At 38.8% G+C, this 16611-nt stretch overlaps 2 protein-coding genes across 3 annotated transcripts; both read right to left on the bottom strand.

Annotated features, from left to right (window-relative positions):
* Positions 1-2: 2 nt before the first annotated feature.
* Positions 3-9178, bottom strand: LOC131941724 (uncharacterized). Of its 2 annotated transcripts, none has more exons than XM_059301187.1 (3): positions 9051-9178; positions 2414-3501; positions 3-1424 (listed from the first exon to the last, which is right to left on the bottom strand). In XM_059301187.1, exons 1-3 carry the CDS (start codon positions 9077-9079, stop codon positions 1189-1191), a joined length of 1353 nt encoding a protein of 450 aa, XP_059157170.1. In that variant the 5' UTR covers positions 9080-9178; the 3' UTR covers positions 3-1188. The 2 variants fall into 2 exon arrangements, with proteins under 2 accessions (XP_059157170.1, XP_059157171.1); XM_059301188.1 differs by lacking the exon at positions 9051-9178 and adding an exon at positions 4622-4723.
* Positions 9179-10356: 1178 nt separating this feature from the next.
* On the bottom strand, positions 10357-13727 carry LOC131941706 (uncharacterized). Its single transcript, XM_059301143.1, has 5 exons — positions 13550-13727; positions 12727-12857; positions 12232-12459; positions 11758-11892; positions 10357-11227 (listed from the first exon to the last, which is right to left on the bottom strand). Exons 2-5 carry the CDS (start codon positions 12848-12850, stop codon positions 10857-10859), a joined length of 858 nt encoding a protein of 285 aa, XP_059157126.1. The 5' UTR covers positions 12851-12857; positions 13550-13727; the 3' UTR covers positions 10357-10856.
* Positions 13728-16611: the final 2884 nt, after the last annotated feature.

The following is a 16611-nucleotide window of genomic DNA, read 5'->3' as shown; positions in this document are numbered from 1 at the left end:
AGTACATGAATTTTCTGACTTTATTTAAATGGAATAAGAAAAGCAATCAAAGATCACATACATCAAAATTTATTTCTAAAAAAAAATAACATTTGAATTATTTAAATCATTTTTTGTCAAAAAACCCAAAGTTCTTAAAAAGCTGCTAAAGTCATTGTGGTGTCATATCATAGAAGAATATATAAACTATACATTTCAATACAAATTTGTAACTATCAAAATGGAACTGGTTATTGTTGAAATAACTCTGCCAAAGTCACTGGGTTACCTCCCTTTGTATAATCTTTTGTGTTGGGCTACCTGCACTTGGGAATGTGTCATTAAATGCTTTATTAATTGGTCAACAAGATTTTTTAAAATGAAATATAATGAGGAAATAAAAACATTAAATTGTATACACCTAATTTGACAAAAAGATTAGGTGATCTTGCTTATTAATTTATTACTAGTGCTTGGGAACATAGGCAATAGCACAATAGTTGGCAAATAGAACTGTTTCTGACAGGACTTTAAGGTAGTTAACTCTAAATACTCTTAACATCAGTCAGTTCTAATTCATCTATTTCTTAATTGTGCTTTATGATATACAATCTCGTAATTATATAAAAACAAAAGTAAATATAAAAAAAGTTTTCAAAAAATAAAATCATTAAAAATCAGTTGGAAAATTTATAAACATTCCTTTTTAAACAGATGAAGTAGACTTAATATATTTCTTGATCACAGAATATGAAGGGATTGTTAGCACTATGCCCAGTGGTCTTTAAATTTTCCCAATGCGAGTCAGGTACCCATCAGAGCTGGGTGAACATTTCATCAGAGATTAACAAGTCATTTAACCATTTAAAAAAAATCACTAAACGTTGAACAAAAGGTGGCAGCAAGCACACCATACATATAAAAGTAATAAAATACAAAACTAATTTACTAGATCTACATCCCAGATGAATTCTTAGTCATTACATTTCTACTTTACGTACTTACTTACTACTTAGACTTATCCTATTTGCCATGGTGTAAAAAAATATGCCTGTTATGATGGCAAATGACAAAAAAGTTTTTTAGTTCATCAAACATGTACTGTCAAAACAAGTTAACATTATTCAGGTATAACTTATATTTAAGTAAAAAAAAATCTATTTCCAATTTTATCATGTAATTTATTCGTAGGACATGCTCTACTGTCGTCTAAACGTTGGTCTTTGGTGGCAGAATGCCTGCTTCCTGTCCGTCAGTTCCGGCCTCTCTGGGCGAGTACGGGGGTGGCTGCATGGCATCTGGGTAGCTGGGGTAGCCGGCCTGAGGGTAGTACGGCGCCCCTGAGCCCACGTTGTTGGGGTAGGCGATCACCTGCTGGGGGTACGGGCCGGGTTGACAGGTGGGCGTGTAGGCGCTCGGGTTGGCCATGCCGTAGGTCTGGTAACCTGAAAAGGGGGGGGGGGGAGGGGGAAAGAGAGAAATCAGTTCTAGTCAGCGGGTTAGGGTTAGTGGGAGCGTTCTGTATACAAAGGAAACAACAACAATGTTCGTTTAGTGAAAGGTTTTATTTTTAAAAGATGAGTTGCGTTTACGTTAATGTTAGCAAGAGGGTGGTATTTAAGGGAGATGACATTTTTAAAAGTGCCTATTTGTGTAGCTAGGGCTTTAGACAGTCTAAATATTCACTCCAACAGTGGTTTTTAACCCTTATGGAGGTAACGAACCCCACCAGCTACATATGCGCAATCACCGAACCCTTCTTAATAGTTCTATCGTCCGCACTGACAAATTCCGATCGTGAATCATATAAGTCGGGTGCGTATCTTGACCTCCGCCGAACCCCTGAGACTTGCTTACCGAACCCAGGTTAAGAAGAAGTTGTTCTTCTTACTAAAAAGGGTCATTATAATACCGCTTTTTCCCCAGATTGTGTTTATATTTTAAAAATTACAGTAGGTCTGCGGCCATTACATCTTGTTCAGTCAGTAGCGTAGCCAGGATCGTCTCATGGGGAGGGGGGGGGGTTCAAATTTTTACCCGGGGACAAACTTTTGATTTGCACCCCCCTCAAACTTTCGATTTACACCCCCCCCCCCCTCATACTTTATATATATACCGAGGGGTCTATGGGGGGTTATGACCCCCCTAACCCCCACCTGCCTACGCCACTGTGTTCAGTGTGCTAATGCTACTAGTTCGTTTGCTACTGTTATTAGTTCCAATACTATTGTTACTAATTCCCACGCCTAGGCAAAAAAGAGAACACCAACTCGTTTTATACATCTTTTTTCTCGAATAGGCCTACAGAAGACTCAACGTTTTGGAGTTGCATTTTTTTATTTTTTATTTTTGCTATACTGAACAAAAGATTTAGGGGAAAAAAACGATAATGTCCTGAGTTCTAAACCCGATGGAGGAATTGGTAGAGACTTACCTTGATTCACGTAAGCGATCTGTTGACATGGCGGCACCTGTGGTTGTCTCGACAGAGTCTCGATAAAGATCCGTTCCCGCTCCTCGTTCTTCTTGTTGACTGACTTCACCAGAGAGGGTATCCGGAACAAATCCACCAACCATCCGATCCCCAGCAGGCCCAAGGTGAAGAAATACAGAAACCCCCACAGGGGTCGGTCCAGGTAGAAGTGGTGGAACCCCAAAAACCCCCACGGTAGCCAAAGAATGTAAGCGTCGTCGACGGTTTTCGTTTTGGTCGACCTCTGACCCTTGACCTCGTGGTTGGCGCGCTGGACAAGCCACGGCATGCGGATCCAGTCGTAGACCCAGCCCATCCCCATCAGACCCAGGGTGAACGTGTACAGGACGCCCCAGATGGGGCGGTTCAGGTAATAGTGATGACCCCCGAGGTACCCCGTCGTCAAAGCCAGGACGTACGCCAGACACAGATTTTTCTCCTGGTCGTAATACACGTTGCTTTGCATCCGTTCATTGGAGGTCTTCACTAAAGACGGTATCCGGAACAAATCGATGAGCCAACCTATTCCAAACAAGCCGAGGGTGCAGGTGTATACGGCGCCCCATGCGTAGTTGCCCAGATAGTACTGATGAAACCCTATAAGCCCGAAAGGAAACCACATAGTGTAGGCGTCGGAGACGGTTTTCTTCTCTACACACCCGTTGGCCGTCCTCTCCCGGGAGTTGTAGTCCCTGACCAGAAAGGGCACCCGGAACCAGTCGATGAGGTAGCCGCACCCCATGAGCCCCAGGGTGAAGAAGTAGACGATGCCCCAGTAGTAGCGGCCCAGGTAGAAGTGGTGGGCTCCCAGCAGGCCTAGCGGCGACACGGCCAAGATGTACGCCTCCAGGATGGACTTTTTCTCAAAGCCAGCGAGCGGCCTCGACGTGGGCAGGCTGGCGTCCGCCGTGTAGGAGGCGCCGGGCTGGGCCATGGGGACACAGTGGGACGGGGCGGACTGGGGCGGTGGGATGTAACTCAGGGGCGGGTTAGGATTAGGCGCATGTTGGTAGGAGCCGTTTTGTGGGTTCGGGTATGGGTGTGTCCCACTGAAAAATAAAGATTTAATTTTTTTTAATCGGTTTATAAATTATGTACGAACAATTAAATTAAAAAAAAAAACATCAATAAAAATCATATAATTTTTGTGGATCATCATCATCAGTGTCCATCACCCCTGCTGGGTATGGGCCGCCAACCAAAGGTCTCCACAGTCCTCTGTCATTTTCTCAACACTAATTGTGGATAGTTATATTTACAAAACTATCTTTTGGGGATCCATTTGAGGTGGGGGGGGGGGGGCTCTCCTAAAATCTCTGCCTAGCTCATGTTGGTATTTCAACAGAAATGAGACTGTTTGCAGTGTTTCTTTCAGACTTTTTTTTCTCCGAGGGACACTGGTAAAGTATATATTTTCTATATCAAATTCCATTTTGTTCGGGTGGGGGGAGGTGGGGCGAAGAGATGCCTGGAAGAATGTCTGACTATATGTCTCGTTCAACTGTTGGGCCCAATTGTTTTGTTATCTTTTCGTTTACCTTTTCATGACGCGTTTCTAGAGCATTATAATGATACTGTAGGGGTAACAAAATACACTTAAAGATGGACGGGTAAAAATCGGTTACTCTACCCCAGCGACCTCTTTTATTGTATACCCCTGAACATGTGACTAGAAACATAAGCGGAAGAGACTGGTGTTACTATTTTAAGAGGATTATTAATGACCGTTTCTAGCTATGATAAACTTTGGACTATTTTTTTGGAAATGTAGGCCAGAGTTAGAGCTGACCTCACGTTTTTAAAACCCGATCATGTCAAAGTTGATCTTTCTAGAGTTACGTCACTGAAACGGGTACACTTCCTCACGTGGTTGGGTGACTGTTTGGCTTCCAACCAAACATTCATTGATTTCTCGTACAAGCAGACGTCAACGTGAGACAATTAATTTGACTGAAGCGGGCTCAAATAAGGTTAAAGGTAATATCTGATAGTGCCAACAGCATCGTGTTCACGTGACCGACCCCGGGGTTTAACCTGCTAGAGACCCCAGTGATAACAGTTCAACGGCAATCGGTTGCCCTCACCATTGCAATGACTGCTTGAGTTTTAAGGTGCGGTCCCATTATTGGCCCTTGGCCGATTTACGATACGTCTGACTCTAAACCTTACCCTAAATATACCGAGCCAAAATAAAAAGTAAAGCGAACAGAGTAGCGTGAAAAAGCATAGCATCTGGGTCTAGTTGCATTGTTTCTAGATTTAATCTAGATCATGCGTGTCTGTGTTAAAAAACTTTTGAAAGAATCCATTCAGAGAAACCGGAAGTTGTTTTCTTAAAGCTAAATTTAACTTCCGCTGTGTTATTTGTTACTACTGATATAATTATATTTATAAAGAGCCTAGACTCAAAAATACTATTTGATTACGTTATACATATTTCATATTTTGAAACATTAAGTTAAAAAAACATCTTGCTTCCCGATTGTCAAATCATTGATTCGGGCTGTTCGATTGCAGCCGTTCAACAGCTGTGATGACATTAGATCGAGCGCTTTCAACTTACAAAATAGCCTCGCGATAACTTGCTCCAACAAAAGAGCAAAGTGCTGACATTCATTCAAGGGAAGTAACTCTATCATCTAGTCAATGATGGCACTTTCATAAAATCAATGTTCGCACTTTCTAAATGTCGTAATAGGTTTGAAAAGCAATTATGAAATAACGTGCGAGTGAGGTTTAGTCATTATGGAGTTAAGTGATTTTTTTGTTGTTGCATTTCCTGATTACTCTACAACACAAATAGAAAATAAAACACACTAACTATAGTTATTTATCTATTAAATAAAGCTTAACTCAAGTAATTAAAGTTTACTTCACTCCCAACTTGCTCGTGTGATAAATATACTCTCCTCGCGGGAAATAAACAAAACACAACGGACGAACTCTACTTCACTTGACCCATGTACCGTCTGATTCGAAAAGGGAATATTACTTACTTTTACTTTAATTTTCTTCTTTGAGTATATATATATATATATATATATATATATATATATATATATATATATATATATATATATGTAGATAACATGTAGATATGTAGATAACAGGTCTAAGTTGCTTTTATGTGATGTCTTAGATATTAGTAATTAGCGAATTGAGATTAATTTATACTAGGGAATATATATATATATATATATATATATATATATATATATATATATATATATATATATATATATATATATATATATATATTCTAAACTCACTCCGCTAATGACTACCCCCTATAGCACACCACAACATACAACACCACACTACATAGCCAGTGGCGGAACTAGAAAAAATGGGCCACCCCGCAAAAAAAATTTTTTGGGCCCCCCTATATATGTATATATATATATATATATATATATATATATATATATATATATATATATATATATATATATATATATATATATATATATATATATACATATATATATATATGTATATATATATATATATATATGTATATATATAACACGCTATCATTCGTGTATTCAATTGAGACGTCTGCCTTGTTCTCTAGAACAGTGGTTATTAAACGTAAACAATGTAGGCACTTTATTTCTTGGATATTAGTTGTTGGAGCGCTAGTTTATCAAAACTACCACCGATTCGAGCCAGCGTTGTTGTTGGAGCGCTAGTTTGTCTACACTACCACCGATATGAGCCAGCTTAGTTGTTGAGGCGCTATCTATTCGCTTCTTGTGAGGCTATGAGCGGGAGGGGAGGTCTGAGAAAGGAACTTAAAAGGGACAACAAAGCACCGATGTGATTTTATCCATCAGTACCAAATTTGGGATGGTCTCAAAATGCCGTCTTAATATCTAGCGGTCTCTCGCGCAATTGATGTTTTTTCAAAAGAATTTTGCCGACAACAGCGTGTGTTTGTAGGAAAAAGAATATACAAGAGCGTGGGATGGTGTCTATAGAATAAAGATACTCCAACCACAGCTACGGTATTCTTTTTCAAAACAACCATCAGGTCAAAAATGCAAGAAAAATAATTTTAACTATAAAATTTTTTTTATGGGCGGCTGTGGGCCCCCTAAACGGCTTGGTCCCCCCCCCCCCCCCCCCAGGCATTGCGGGGTCTGGCGGCACTGGTTCCTCCCCTGGGCTGTCCTCAACAGCTTCCAAAGTTTTCATGGCGATTGGGTAAATATGCAGTAATGCAAAATAAACAGAAACATGTTTTTCACATGCACAACTGTATGTGGCCAGCTCACGCGTCGGATAACCTTCTGATTCAGGAGGGGGGGGGGGGGGAATCCACAAATGACGTCACATTTTTTAACGACTAACAAAAAGCCAGACCCTCACACACCCCCACCTCAATAACGTCATTTATAAATAGTAATTGACTATTAATTATATAATAATGTTCAATTAATTTTAAACGTTCTAATTAATTTCTACATAATTATATAAAAAATAATCTTACCTTCCCTGTTTTGTGAATTAGATGTGCCTAATACTAATACTATGCAAATAAATCAATATCTGTTGACTAGTGCTGTCTAATGTCAGACAAAATGTGCTAAAGTGGTGAATCGTACGGTTAGGAAGTAGTTCATAAACGATACATTGGTCTACTCGATACTTGCGAGGCTAAAAAGAGGGATGGGATGGGGGTCGGCTAGGGAAAAATCTTGAAAGAGACAACAAAGCGCCTATGTACCACCGCCCATTAAAAAACTTACTCAGTGGAGATAATTCCAAGTATAGGCCTTAAAAGTTTACTATGATATTTCTTGTAAAAGTAAAAAAAAAAAAGTAAATGTATATAAAAACGAAGTTTCTAGTATTATATTCTTTTTTATTATTTGTAGGATTCAAGATAGTACAGAATACAAATTCAACCACTATCACAAACACATATTAACATTGAAAAATGTACAATGGATTTCGGCGGGTCCCTAACTTATGCCGCAAAGAACCGCGCATCATGAAAGCCACTTCATATGTAGCGGCTTCTCGTGCTATGGTCTTTGTTGTTTTTTTTAAAAAGAATTTTGCCGGCGACAGCGTGTGTTTGATTGTGGGGAAATAGAACTCTTGACGATGGTTAAAAAATACAACTATAAATAAAAAGAAATTTGATCCCCATCCCCTGCCCCATCCGCCACAGTACACTTTGGAGGATCGGTCAAACAGTTACGTGCCCTCTATTTAGCTATCAAAGGGGGGCAACGAGTCAAATGTGTCATTCAAATTTGAAGCGTTGCCTATATTTTACACTGTATTTTGTGTAATGGATTTTATTTTTTTGCTGAAGAGCGTGGTATAGTGACTGTAAAATAAAGATAATCGTACCGCAGCTACAGTGTTTTTCTTTTACAAACTAAATATCAAGGCAAAAATGCACGAAAATTAAATTCAAAATTTTAAAAAATACTAATTATGGTCAGCAGTGGGCCCCTAAACGGCCTGCCCCCCCCCCACCCGCATTGCGGGGTCTGGCGGCACTGTAGTTCCGCCCCTGTATAGATCTTTTGGTTATTTTTAGGCTTAAAAGCTAGATCATTGTATCCTAAAAATTTTTAACTTTAATGTATTTAGTGTTAATAACTAATGTTCCATTAATACGTGTACTAATTATAAAACGATTAATATTATAAAGACGAGTCTTACCTTCCTTGTTGTGTGAATTAGATTCGTCAACGAAATACTTCATAAGGTAAATGAACAACTACCGACTAGTGTCTTTAACAAAATGTGCAGAAGTGGTCAGTTTACAGTTCAGTAGTTCATAAACGGTTCGTTAATCTATGCATTACATCTTATTGTAAAAGTAAGGGTGTGGTGAGGGGTAGAGGTTAGGGGGAGGGGGGGGGGGGGAGGGTAGAGAGTTGGGAAGGTTCAAGGGAAGGGGACAAGAAAGCGCCGATGAACATCTACATCAATAGCGCCGACTTTTTCCGGTCGTCTAGATTCTAGAAGACCAGGATAGTCGCCGCAACATTTCCCCAGCCCGATTTTCAAAGCTTTTTTGTTCTCCTAATCGACGCCACTAAAAAAGAACGGTAGGTTGCGTCTTTGAAGTTGTCTATATGTCTGGCGGTCTCTCGAGCTATAGTCTGTGCATTTTTCTCAAAGACGTTTGCCGACTATCGTGTTTGTTTGTAACTGTAGAAGAAAGATAACTCGACATCCACCTAATTTTTTTTATTTAAATTTAAAAAAAGAAATTATAATTTAGCCAGGATTTTTGGGCCCCCAAACGGCATGGGCCCCCCCCCGCATTGCGGGGTCTGGCGGCACTGTAGTTCCGCCCCTGTACATAGCTCAATAATCCTCTAAACCCAAACGCTTACATAGCTCATTATAAATCACGCTATCTACTACAGCACAACAGCAAATTACAATTACACCATCCTCTAAACCACAGTTGCAGTGTTACTAGAAGCAGCAGATGACCCTGACTGACGTCTAAGTCTTATGAAAAAAATCAACAGTGGCGTCCCAACGACGCTCATGAAATTATAGTATAGATAGAGAACACACACACACATACGTCGCGTCACATACATCACCCATTGTCACTCACCCCATGTTTGTTTTCTCTATTCCCGCCATACTCTCCAAGCTGCGGAGCCAATGCTTTGATGTTGTCAACACACTCCGGTTTATATACGGGCTATCAGCGAAGCCGTGCCGCGAACCCTGGTCCTGAATGATTCACGGTGATCGTCACCGGCCTAACGTACTTCAATCATGCAACTTTATCTAAAAACTCCACCCCCCTGAAGTGTTGTAACAAGCGAATGTAACGTTTCTATTTTTGTGCATTATGGGAAGTGTGTTTTAAGCATCAGTGGACACCGTACACTTTTAACTACTTTAATCTTCCTGCTAAAACACGGATATGACCAAAACTTGTTAAGGTATAAGAAAAAAAAAAACGGATTTAATTGTTAATGTTTCAGATGCAGTTTCTTAATAAAACGTATGCGAAGGCCCCCACAGACCCTGTTTAAAAACAATTATCATAATATGTTTAATACTCATACATTTACACGTAATTAAAGCTTTTTCTTTGTTTATTAGGCAGACTTAAAAAAAGAAAAGATGTTGACTTAACATGTATGCACAACTGGCGTTTAGAATTATCTCCCTTGAAAGTCAAATTTTGGCACCAACTAACAAAAAAAATTAGTTGTTGCGATGATTCTATATATTGACTTGCTGGTATACACGTATATCAATGCCAGACAGATGTGTTTATATTTTACGTTACATAATGTATTTATGTTCATTACAGTATTGCTAATTAAAAAACAGTTCTGCCCCCCCCCCCCCCCCAGATGAAATGAAAAAAAAAACAATTAAATTGAAAATAGGCCTACATATTTGAGCTAGGAAATTTTAAGTGCCCCTTCCCACCACTCCCGAGAAAAATGTCTGGAATAAATCTTAAGGAAGAAAACCACGAAACATGAGTTAAGCTTATATGCCAAGGTACAGTGGGACTGCACTGTACTTTGTTAACTCCTCACAAACATCACTTTTTTTTATAATAGACAATCGTTTAACAACAACAAAAACAAAAATTGTAATTAGCAACACAGAAGCGTAGCGATGGGGGGAGGGGGGTACATATGTCCCCGGGCGCCGACCTTAGGGGGCGCCAAAATGGGTTGTAAAACAAATTAAAATGTCATTTTAGTTTTAGATGCATTTTTGCATTATAAATAGTTTTTCAAATCAAAAGTTTGAGGGGGGGGGGGGGTGCAAATCGAAAGTTTGAGGAGGGGGTGCTAAAATTGAAAATTTGTTTCCGATGGGGGCGCCAAATTGAAAGTTTGTCCCCGGGCGCCGGGAAGGGTCGCTACGCCTCTGCAGAAACGTTCATTTTTTAATGCAATAATCAATGTTTTCATTGAACATATACAATACTGTAGGTGCAGTATGTCAGAATAAAAATGAGCTATATATTCAGTTTAATCATTATTTGTTTTATTCGTAAAAAAAGTTTATACCAAACATTCAGATATACAATGACTTTTCCAGCATGTAAACTAATAATCCTGAACTTTTCATTAGCCTGTATGGCTACATTAGGCTCAAGCTTCTGCTAGTAGGTACGTTATGCCATTGTTTACACAAATGCGAACACCATTTTATATTTTCCTTCTGTAGTGTGGATTTTTTCTTTGCATAAGTAACACTGTACATCATGTTAGGTAGGCAAGTAGAAACACACATACACAATTAAAAACCACAGTGTAGCAGATAAAGTTTATTTTTATTACCATCCTGATGCTATATGACGGAGTTCACTGTTTACAATGTGTTTTTCTGAAAGACTTGTGGTCTAATGCTATTTGTAGTTACATTTTAGTTTCATAAACTTTTAGAATTCTAACTTTTTAGTAATTTTGTTTTCCGCCTCTTTATTCCTTACACTAACACAATAGTTGTTTAACAGATAAAAGCGCAGGGGCTTATCCACCCAGTCCCCGGCATAGCCAATGTTTACTCTCTCACACGACACAACCAGGTTATCTGAGACCTCGCCACCATACTCCAGCCACATTTCATCTGAGGTGGTCAAATCGGTTTGGTTGAAGCCAGCTTTTGTTATACTGAAAGCCTGGCATAATTTAGAAGGGCCATTAGTTAAATGTTTCTCTTTCACGGTTGCTTTTGATTTCCGATTGTCCCTCATGACTTGGATGCCGCTGATAGGCTCCAAAGCTCGAAGCAATACAGCACAGCCATCACCTGTTAGATGTTCACAATGTGTCATAGACTTAAACAAGAATTGGTGTTTGATGTGTGTAGTGAATTAATAGAATCAAACTAATTAGAGAAAAATTTATTCTGATTTGATACTTGACAAAGTAAATAGATTAAGATACAAGTAATCTTGTTGATATGATTCTTATTAAAGTTGATTATTCATATTAATCTAGCTGATATCATGGTGTGATATGATAAGTCTAGTTCATCAGTCATCAGCTACATAAAGCTAAAGGGTAGTGCTTTGTCCCTTAATTGAATAAATGTAGGCATTATTGCTATTTTCTTAAAATATCTTTACTTAGCTAAGGGAAGTAAATATGCACATCCATCATTTATCACAAAGTAACCAGTAAAATTTAAGTTAGCAGGATAAAAATATAATAATCTGTGTTATTCAAAAGTAAGGTTAGCAAAATAATTTTTAGCAATAAAAAATGGATAGCCCTGGTCAAGTTGACATAGTAACCTAGCTGTGACCAACGTAGCACATAATTAAAATTTGTCCTCACCTTGACTGGAGATATTGAAACAGCAGTACATTCCATAGATGTTATAAACATAGGCGGTTCCAGGGGACATAAACATGGCTTGATTACGCTCTGTTTTCTTCCCATTAAAAGAATGGGCTGCTTTGTCCTCAGCTCCTTTATAAAACAAAACATCATCTTGTTAAACGATATAGGTAAATAATTACAAGGAACAAATTTGGTATTTGTAAGAATGGTGGTAGAGTAGGCCTATATCAAAAATATAATTTTGCAAAACTTGCAAACCTTTACCTTAATTCTGACCCTAATCCTACAACAGACTAGATGGCAATACTAGAAAAAAAATTCAGTACAGTACTGCATTACTCTACTGGACTTTTTTACATATTTTGAAATTATAAATTATAAACGGAAGTTGACAATAATCAAAAGTTTACACTAGAGCTAAACACATAAAACAAACTTAAAAAGTAGACAACGGTTTACAATATTTACCCAGATAAGCCTCAGTTTCTACTATCCTACCCAGGAGAAGCTCTGTGCCAATGCGACGCAGCAAAGTCTGTCCAAGAAGTCGACGTGCCAACTGGGTACATGGGCAGTTGAAGAACTCATATGGTAATCGTTCGCCAATGGATAACTTTAATGCATCAGCATTGCCATCCTGAACTGGTAAATCCAATGTCTTTGCAGCAAGCTTTAAAGTAGATGGATCTCCTTGGACTAGAAGCAAGAAAATACATGAAAATGTAAAAGAAATATCAGAAATATAACAGTGTTTTTTGTGTGGAATAGCATGGTCAAGTGGTAGAGAGCTAATCCTTAAGTCAACTTTAAAAGTAGAAAGTGTTTACAACTTTTGAAAAAAAACAGGTAGTGGGGCCAGAAACTCCAGTTATCAGGTTTATTTCTGAATTTCTGATAAAATCATTTACTTTGCAGCCAGTAATTGGATTTTGTGGTGAACTTTTAGAAATAAAGAATTATTGCCTTTATTATGAGAATATTTTCTTTTGGCTCTAGGTGGCTCTGCAGTTGACAGATCTTTAGACTTCTTGTCATTTAATTGGCCTCTTGTGCGTTTTGCTTTCTCCATTGTCTTAAAAAATTGCATGTACCATCTGAAAATGAAAATTTTTACTTGAATTTCAAATGCTGAAAATAAATAGTCAAAGGCCAGACCCCCCCCCCCCCGCCCCAAATGACATCACACCTCAGCCTACAACCTCCCCCCCCCCCTCAAAATTGCAGTTGAATTTTTCTTAAAACATCAATATTTTTCCAAAATCTTGTCTGAACTCTGTCGACATAGAGTATTTTAATCAATTTCTATTACAATTTATTTAAACATTTTTCTAAAATGGGAAATAATGTCTAAAATACATTTTCTAACATTGTTTTTTTATAATGCAAAAGTGTGACATCACACCATCTGAACCCCCCACTCCTCTTCATCACATAGTATCACAAAATTACAGCTCCCCCTCCCCCCTTTGACTGTGACATTATTTATGGACGACCCCTTAGAATGCCTTAGATCGAATGTAGTTGTAATGGAACAAATAGTAATACTAGATCTAATAGGCCCTACTTACTTCACGAAAGTCTAGTCATAACTTGTTAATAAGTAATTATACTAATTAAGTATCTGTTGGCTAAGAAGTAGATTTATAATGATTTAGGACTTAGATAGGTCTTTTAAAACAGTTAGGGCAGGCCTATTTCTTTTAAAACACTTATTAGTTAGTAGATCTATCACTTAGTTAGATCTGGGCCAAAACTAAAATGATAAATTTAATAAATTAGGCCCTACCCTTAAATTTAGATCTAGTTATTTAATTAGAATTTAGATCTATATTTTAAAGTAAGCTGCTTCCGACAGTGCGTCCGTCTTCTTCCAAGTTCTATGTTAATTATTAATTAAGTTATTTAAGTTGAATAGATCTAGAACTACTACTCATCTAGATCTAGATCTAGCAGTGGCCAAGATTAGCCGCTTAGTAAATAGTTAGCCTAAGCAGTTTCTGACAGTACAAAAATTTCCTTCATAAAAAAGTGTAAACAATCCTTTTCACGACGAGTAAAAAAAAGCATACTACTAATAATAATAAATAATATTTAATAATTTTTACATGCTGAAAAACATCAAAGAAAAATTTATTGTAATCATTTCAAGCTATAAAAGTGTACCACAATAAGTAGTTATCTATCCCACCAAAAAAAAAATTCTTCCATACCTAGCATTTCCAAAGTTTAGAGATGTATACGTTGGCAAAAGCTAACATGTTAGGGGTATGTACTACTTTGTAATGCACAACAACAGAAGCGACCGATTCCGGCGCTCGGGCCGAACTTGGCAAAAAAGCGACTCCACCAATTTGAAAAGAGCTGGGGTGCATTTTACATGATGCCACTGTTTTGCCTATATCAGTTTTTTTTTTGTGTCGTCACAATCGATAAAGAAAACAGTTAAACACATCCGTAATGCCAAGAACAGTCAGCAGTCTATTTTCTTAACTTCGACATTCAGTAATGCAGCTCAGAATGAACTTTAAATATTTTTTTCTACCCCGTTTGGCGCCCCCAAGAGGCGTCGCATGGGTCGGTTGCCCCACTCGCCCTCCTTTATTTTTCTTTTCCCGCCACTGAGTATTATTGGCACCAAATGGTTTGTCGGCCGTATTGTTTAAGTGCCCTATGATCTGTCGGTCTTATGGTCTGTCGGCCCATTGTCCTGTCGGCGTTATGGATATCTAACATTTATCAGATTCTACCTGACTATTTAGGGGTCATCCATAAATGACGTCACGCTTTTTTTGGACGATTTTTACCTCCCCCCGTCCCCTGCGTCACACATCGCCACAAAAAGCCAGCTCCCCTAAAATGACGTCACACCTCAGTCTACAACCCCCCCTCAAAAAGATAGTTGAATTTTTCTTAAAACATCGATATTTTGTCGAAATCTTGTCAGAACTAAGTCTTCATGGGGTCTTTTAATCAATTCCTATTACAATTTATTAAAACCGTTTTGTAACGGCTAAAACTCGTTTTCTAACATGGCTCTTTTATAATGCAAAAGTGTGACGTCACACCATCTGAACCCCCCCTCTCCCTCATCACACACCGTCACAAAATAACGGACCCCCCCTCCCCCCACGAATGTGACGACCCCTTAGCGTGGGATACATCACGTCATGTCTACGATTAAAAACATGTTGTTCCAGTCACCCACAGTGTTTCTTCCAGACTTTTTTCTCCGGGGGGGGGGGGGGGGCACTTGAAATTTTCGGGGGGGGGGGGGGCGGTCAACATTTTTTGGGGGGGGGGGGCGAACACTAGTAAAAGTGTATGTTTACTACATAAAATCCATCTCGTTCGGGGGGGGGGGGGCGGTAGACTTCCCCCCGAAGAGATGCCCGGAAGAAACTCTGGTCACCCAGTGAACGACCGCGGGTTCCAGAAGACCAATATTTCACCTGCCTTCTGTCTTATTTGATTTACGCCTAGCGTTAATTCTATTCCCAAGACGGAAGAGCGCCCGATACAGACGATTTATTTATTTCCTCGATTCTCTCGCGGAATCTTTGATTTGTTTCACGTGTTTAATCCAACTTTTTGATTCGCTTGGAGTTTTTACTCACAACACAGCCTAGCGCAACTCTGATCTCGTCTAAACATATTATTCTGGGTACATACGAACTCTGCTACGTTGATATCCAGGTTCAACAATCTAACTTCATTTGTTTTACACACCATTGTTGTATAAATATCAACAAAGAATGTTTGACTTGAAGTCCTTGTGATACCACCAGTCTTTGTACAAACTTCTATCATTTCTGGTGAAAACAAACTTTGGTTTTAGAGTTTTAACCGCCGTGAGGATCGTGTTACGATGTTACAGACCAGACTGAATAAATAATTTAATCAGATTTTTTAAAACAAAAAGTTTTGGGTTGCGAAACTCAGCTTTGAACAAACCGTGACAACAGAAAGCTTGTCCGGGTTTAAGGGCGATAAGGGGTAAGGGGGTCAATAAATGATGGTGGGGGATTGCATATTATTAAAGGGGGGGGGGGGGGAAGGAGTGGGGGGGATGTCAGGATATGAAGGTGAGAATTAAACATTAATTAGATCAAAACTACAAAATGTGTTACCTGGATGTGACAAACTAATGTGTGTGTGTGTGGGGGGGGGGGGGGGGGGGGAGGTAGTTGGGGGTAAGAGGGGGGGGGGGGCTCTCTGACTTCAATGGCGTTGTGCTAACTGGAGATATAGAAGTTAACGGAGCAAACAGTTTTATATGTCGTAAATGATAAAAGATCAGCGCTGTACAGATAGAGAGATAGATGGAGAGAAAGAGAGAGAGAGAGAGAGAGAAAAAAAAAAGAGAGACCTCGATTAGTTCAGTCATGCGCCCATAGTGACATCCAAATGTCGTGGATTAAAGGATTTGATCCACCTTTCACCCAAAGCCGTCAAACGGATAGATTGATTACATGGGCAATTACCGATGACGTCATTGTTTATTTTTTTAAATATTTTTTTATTTTGCGTGGCGCGTTTCTATGGCAACGTGCACTCGTCGCATTTTGCACGGATGACGAGCGGCGGTTATGCTTGCTAAATGACACGAATTAATGAAATATAATTAAGAGCAAAAATAATGATGAAGGGAACCAAGGGATCGATAAGTTGTTAACAGAAGATGTCACGTTTTTGTCTTGAGTTTTGTTTTATTTTCTTGTATACGGAGTTATAGGGAAAAATATTCTAATAGTTTAAAAAAAAAATCGAAATTCAAGATTTTAATAAATCTCGACTTTTTACACCTCCGTGAGTAAAAAAAAAATTCATTTGTTTATATATTGCCCATTC

Source organism: Physella acuta, unplaced genomic scaffold (genome assembly GCF_028476545.2).
Source record: "Physella acuta isolate Inbredline_101_S28 unplaced genomic scaffold, ASM2847654v3 ptg000370l, whole genome shotgun sequence".
Taxonomy (NCBI): domain Eukaryota; kingdom Metazoa; phylum Mollusca; class Gastropoda; family Physidae; genus Physella; species Physella acuta.
Note: the sequence above shows the minus strand (reverse complement) of the source record. Positions and strands in the feature narration are given on the sequence as shown.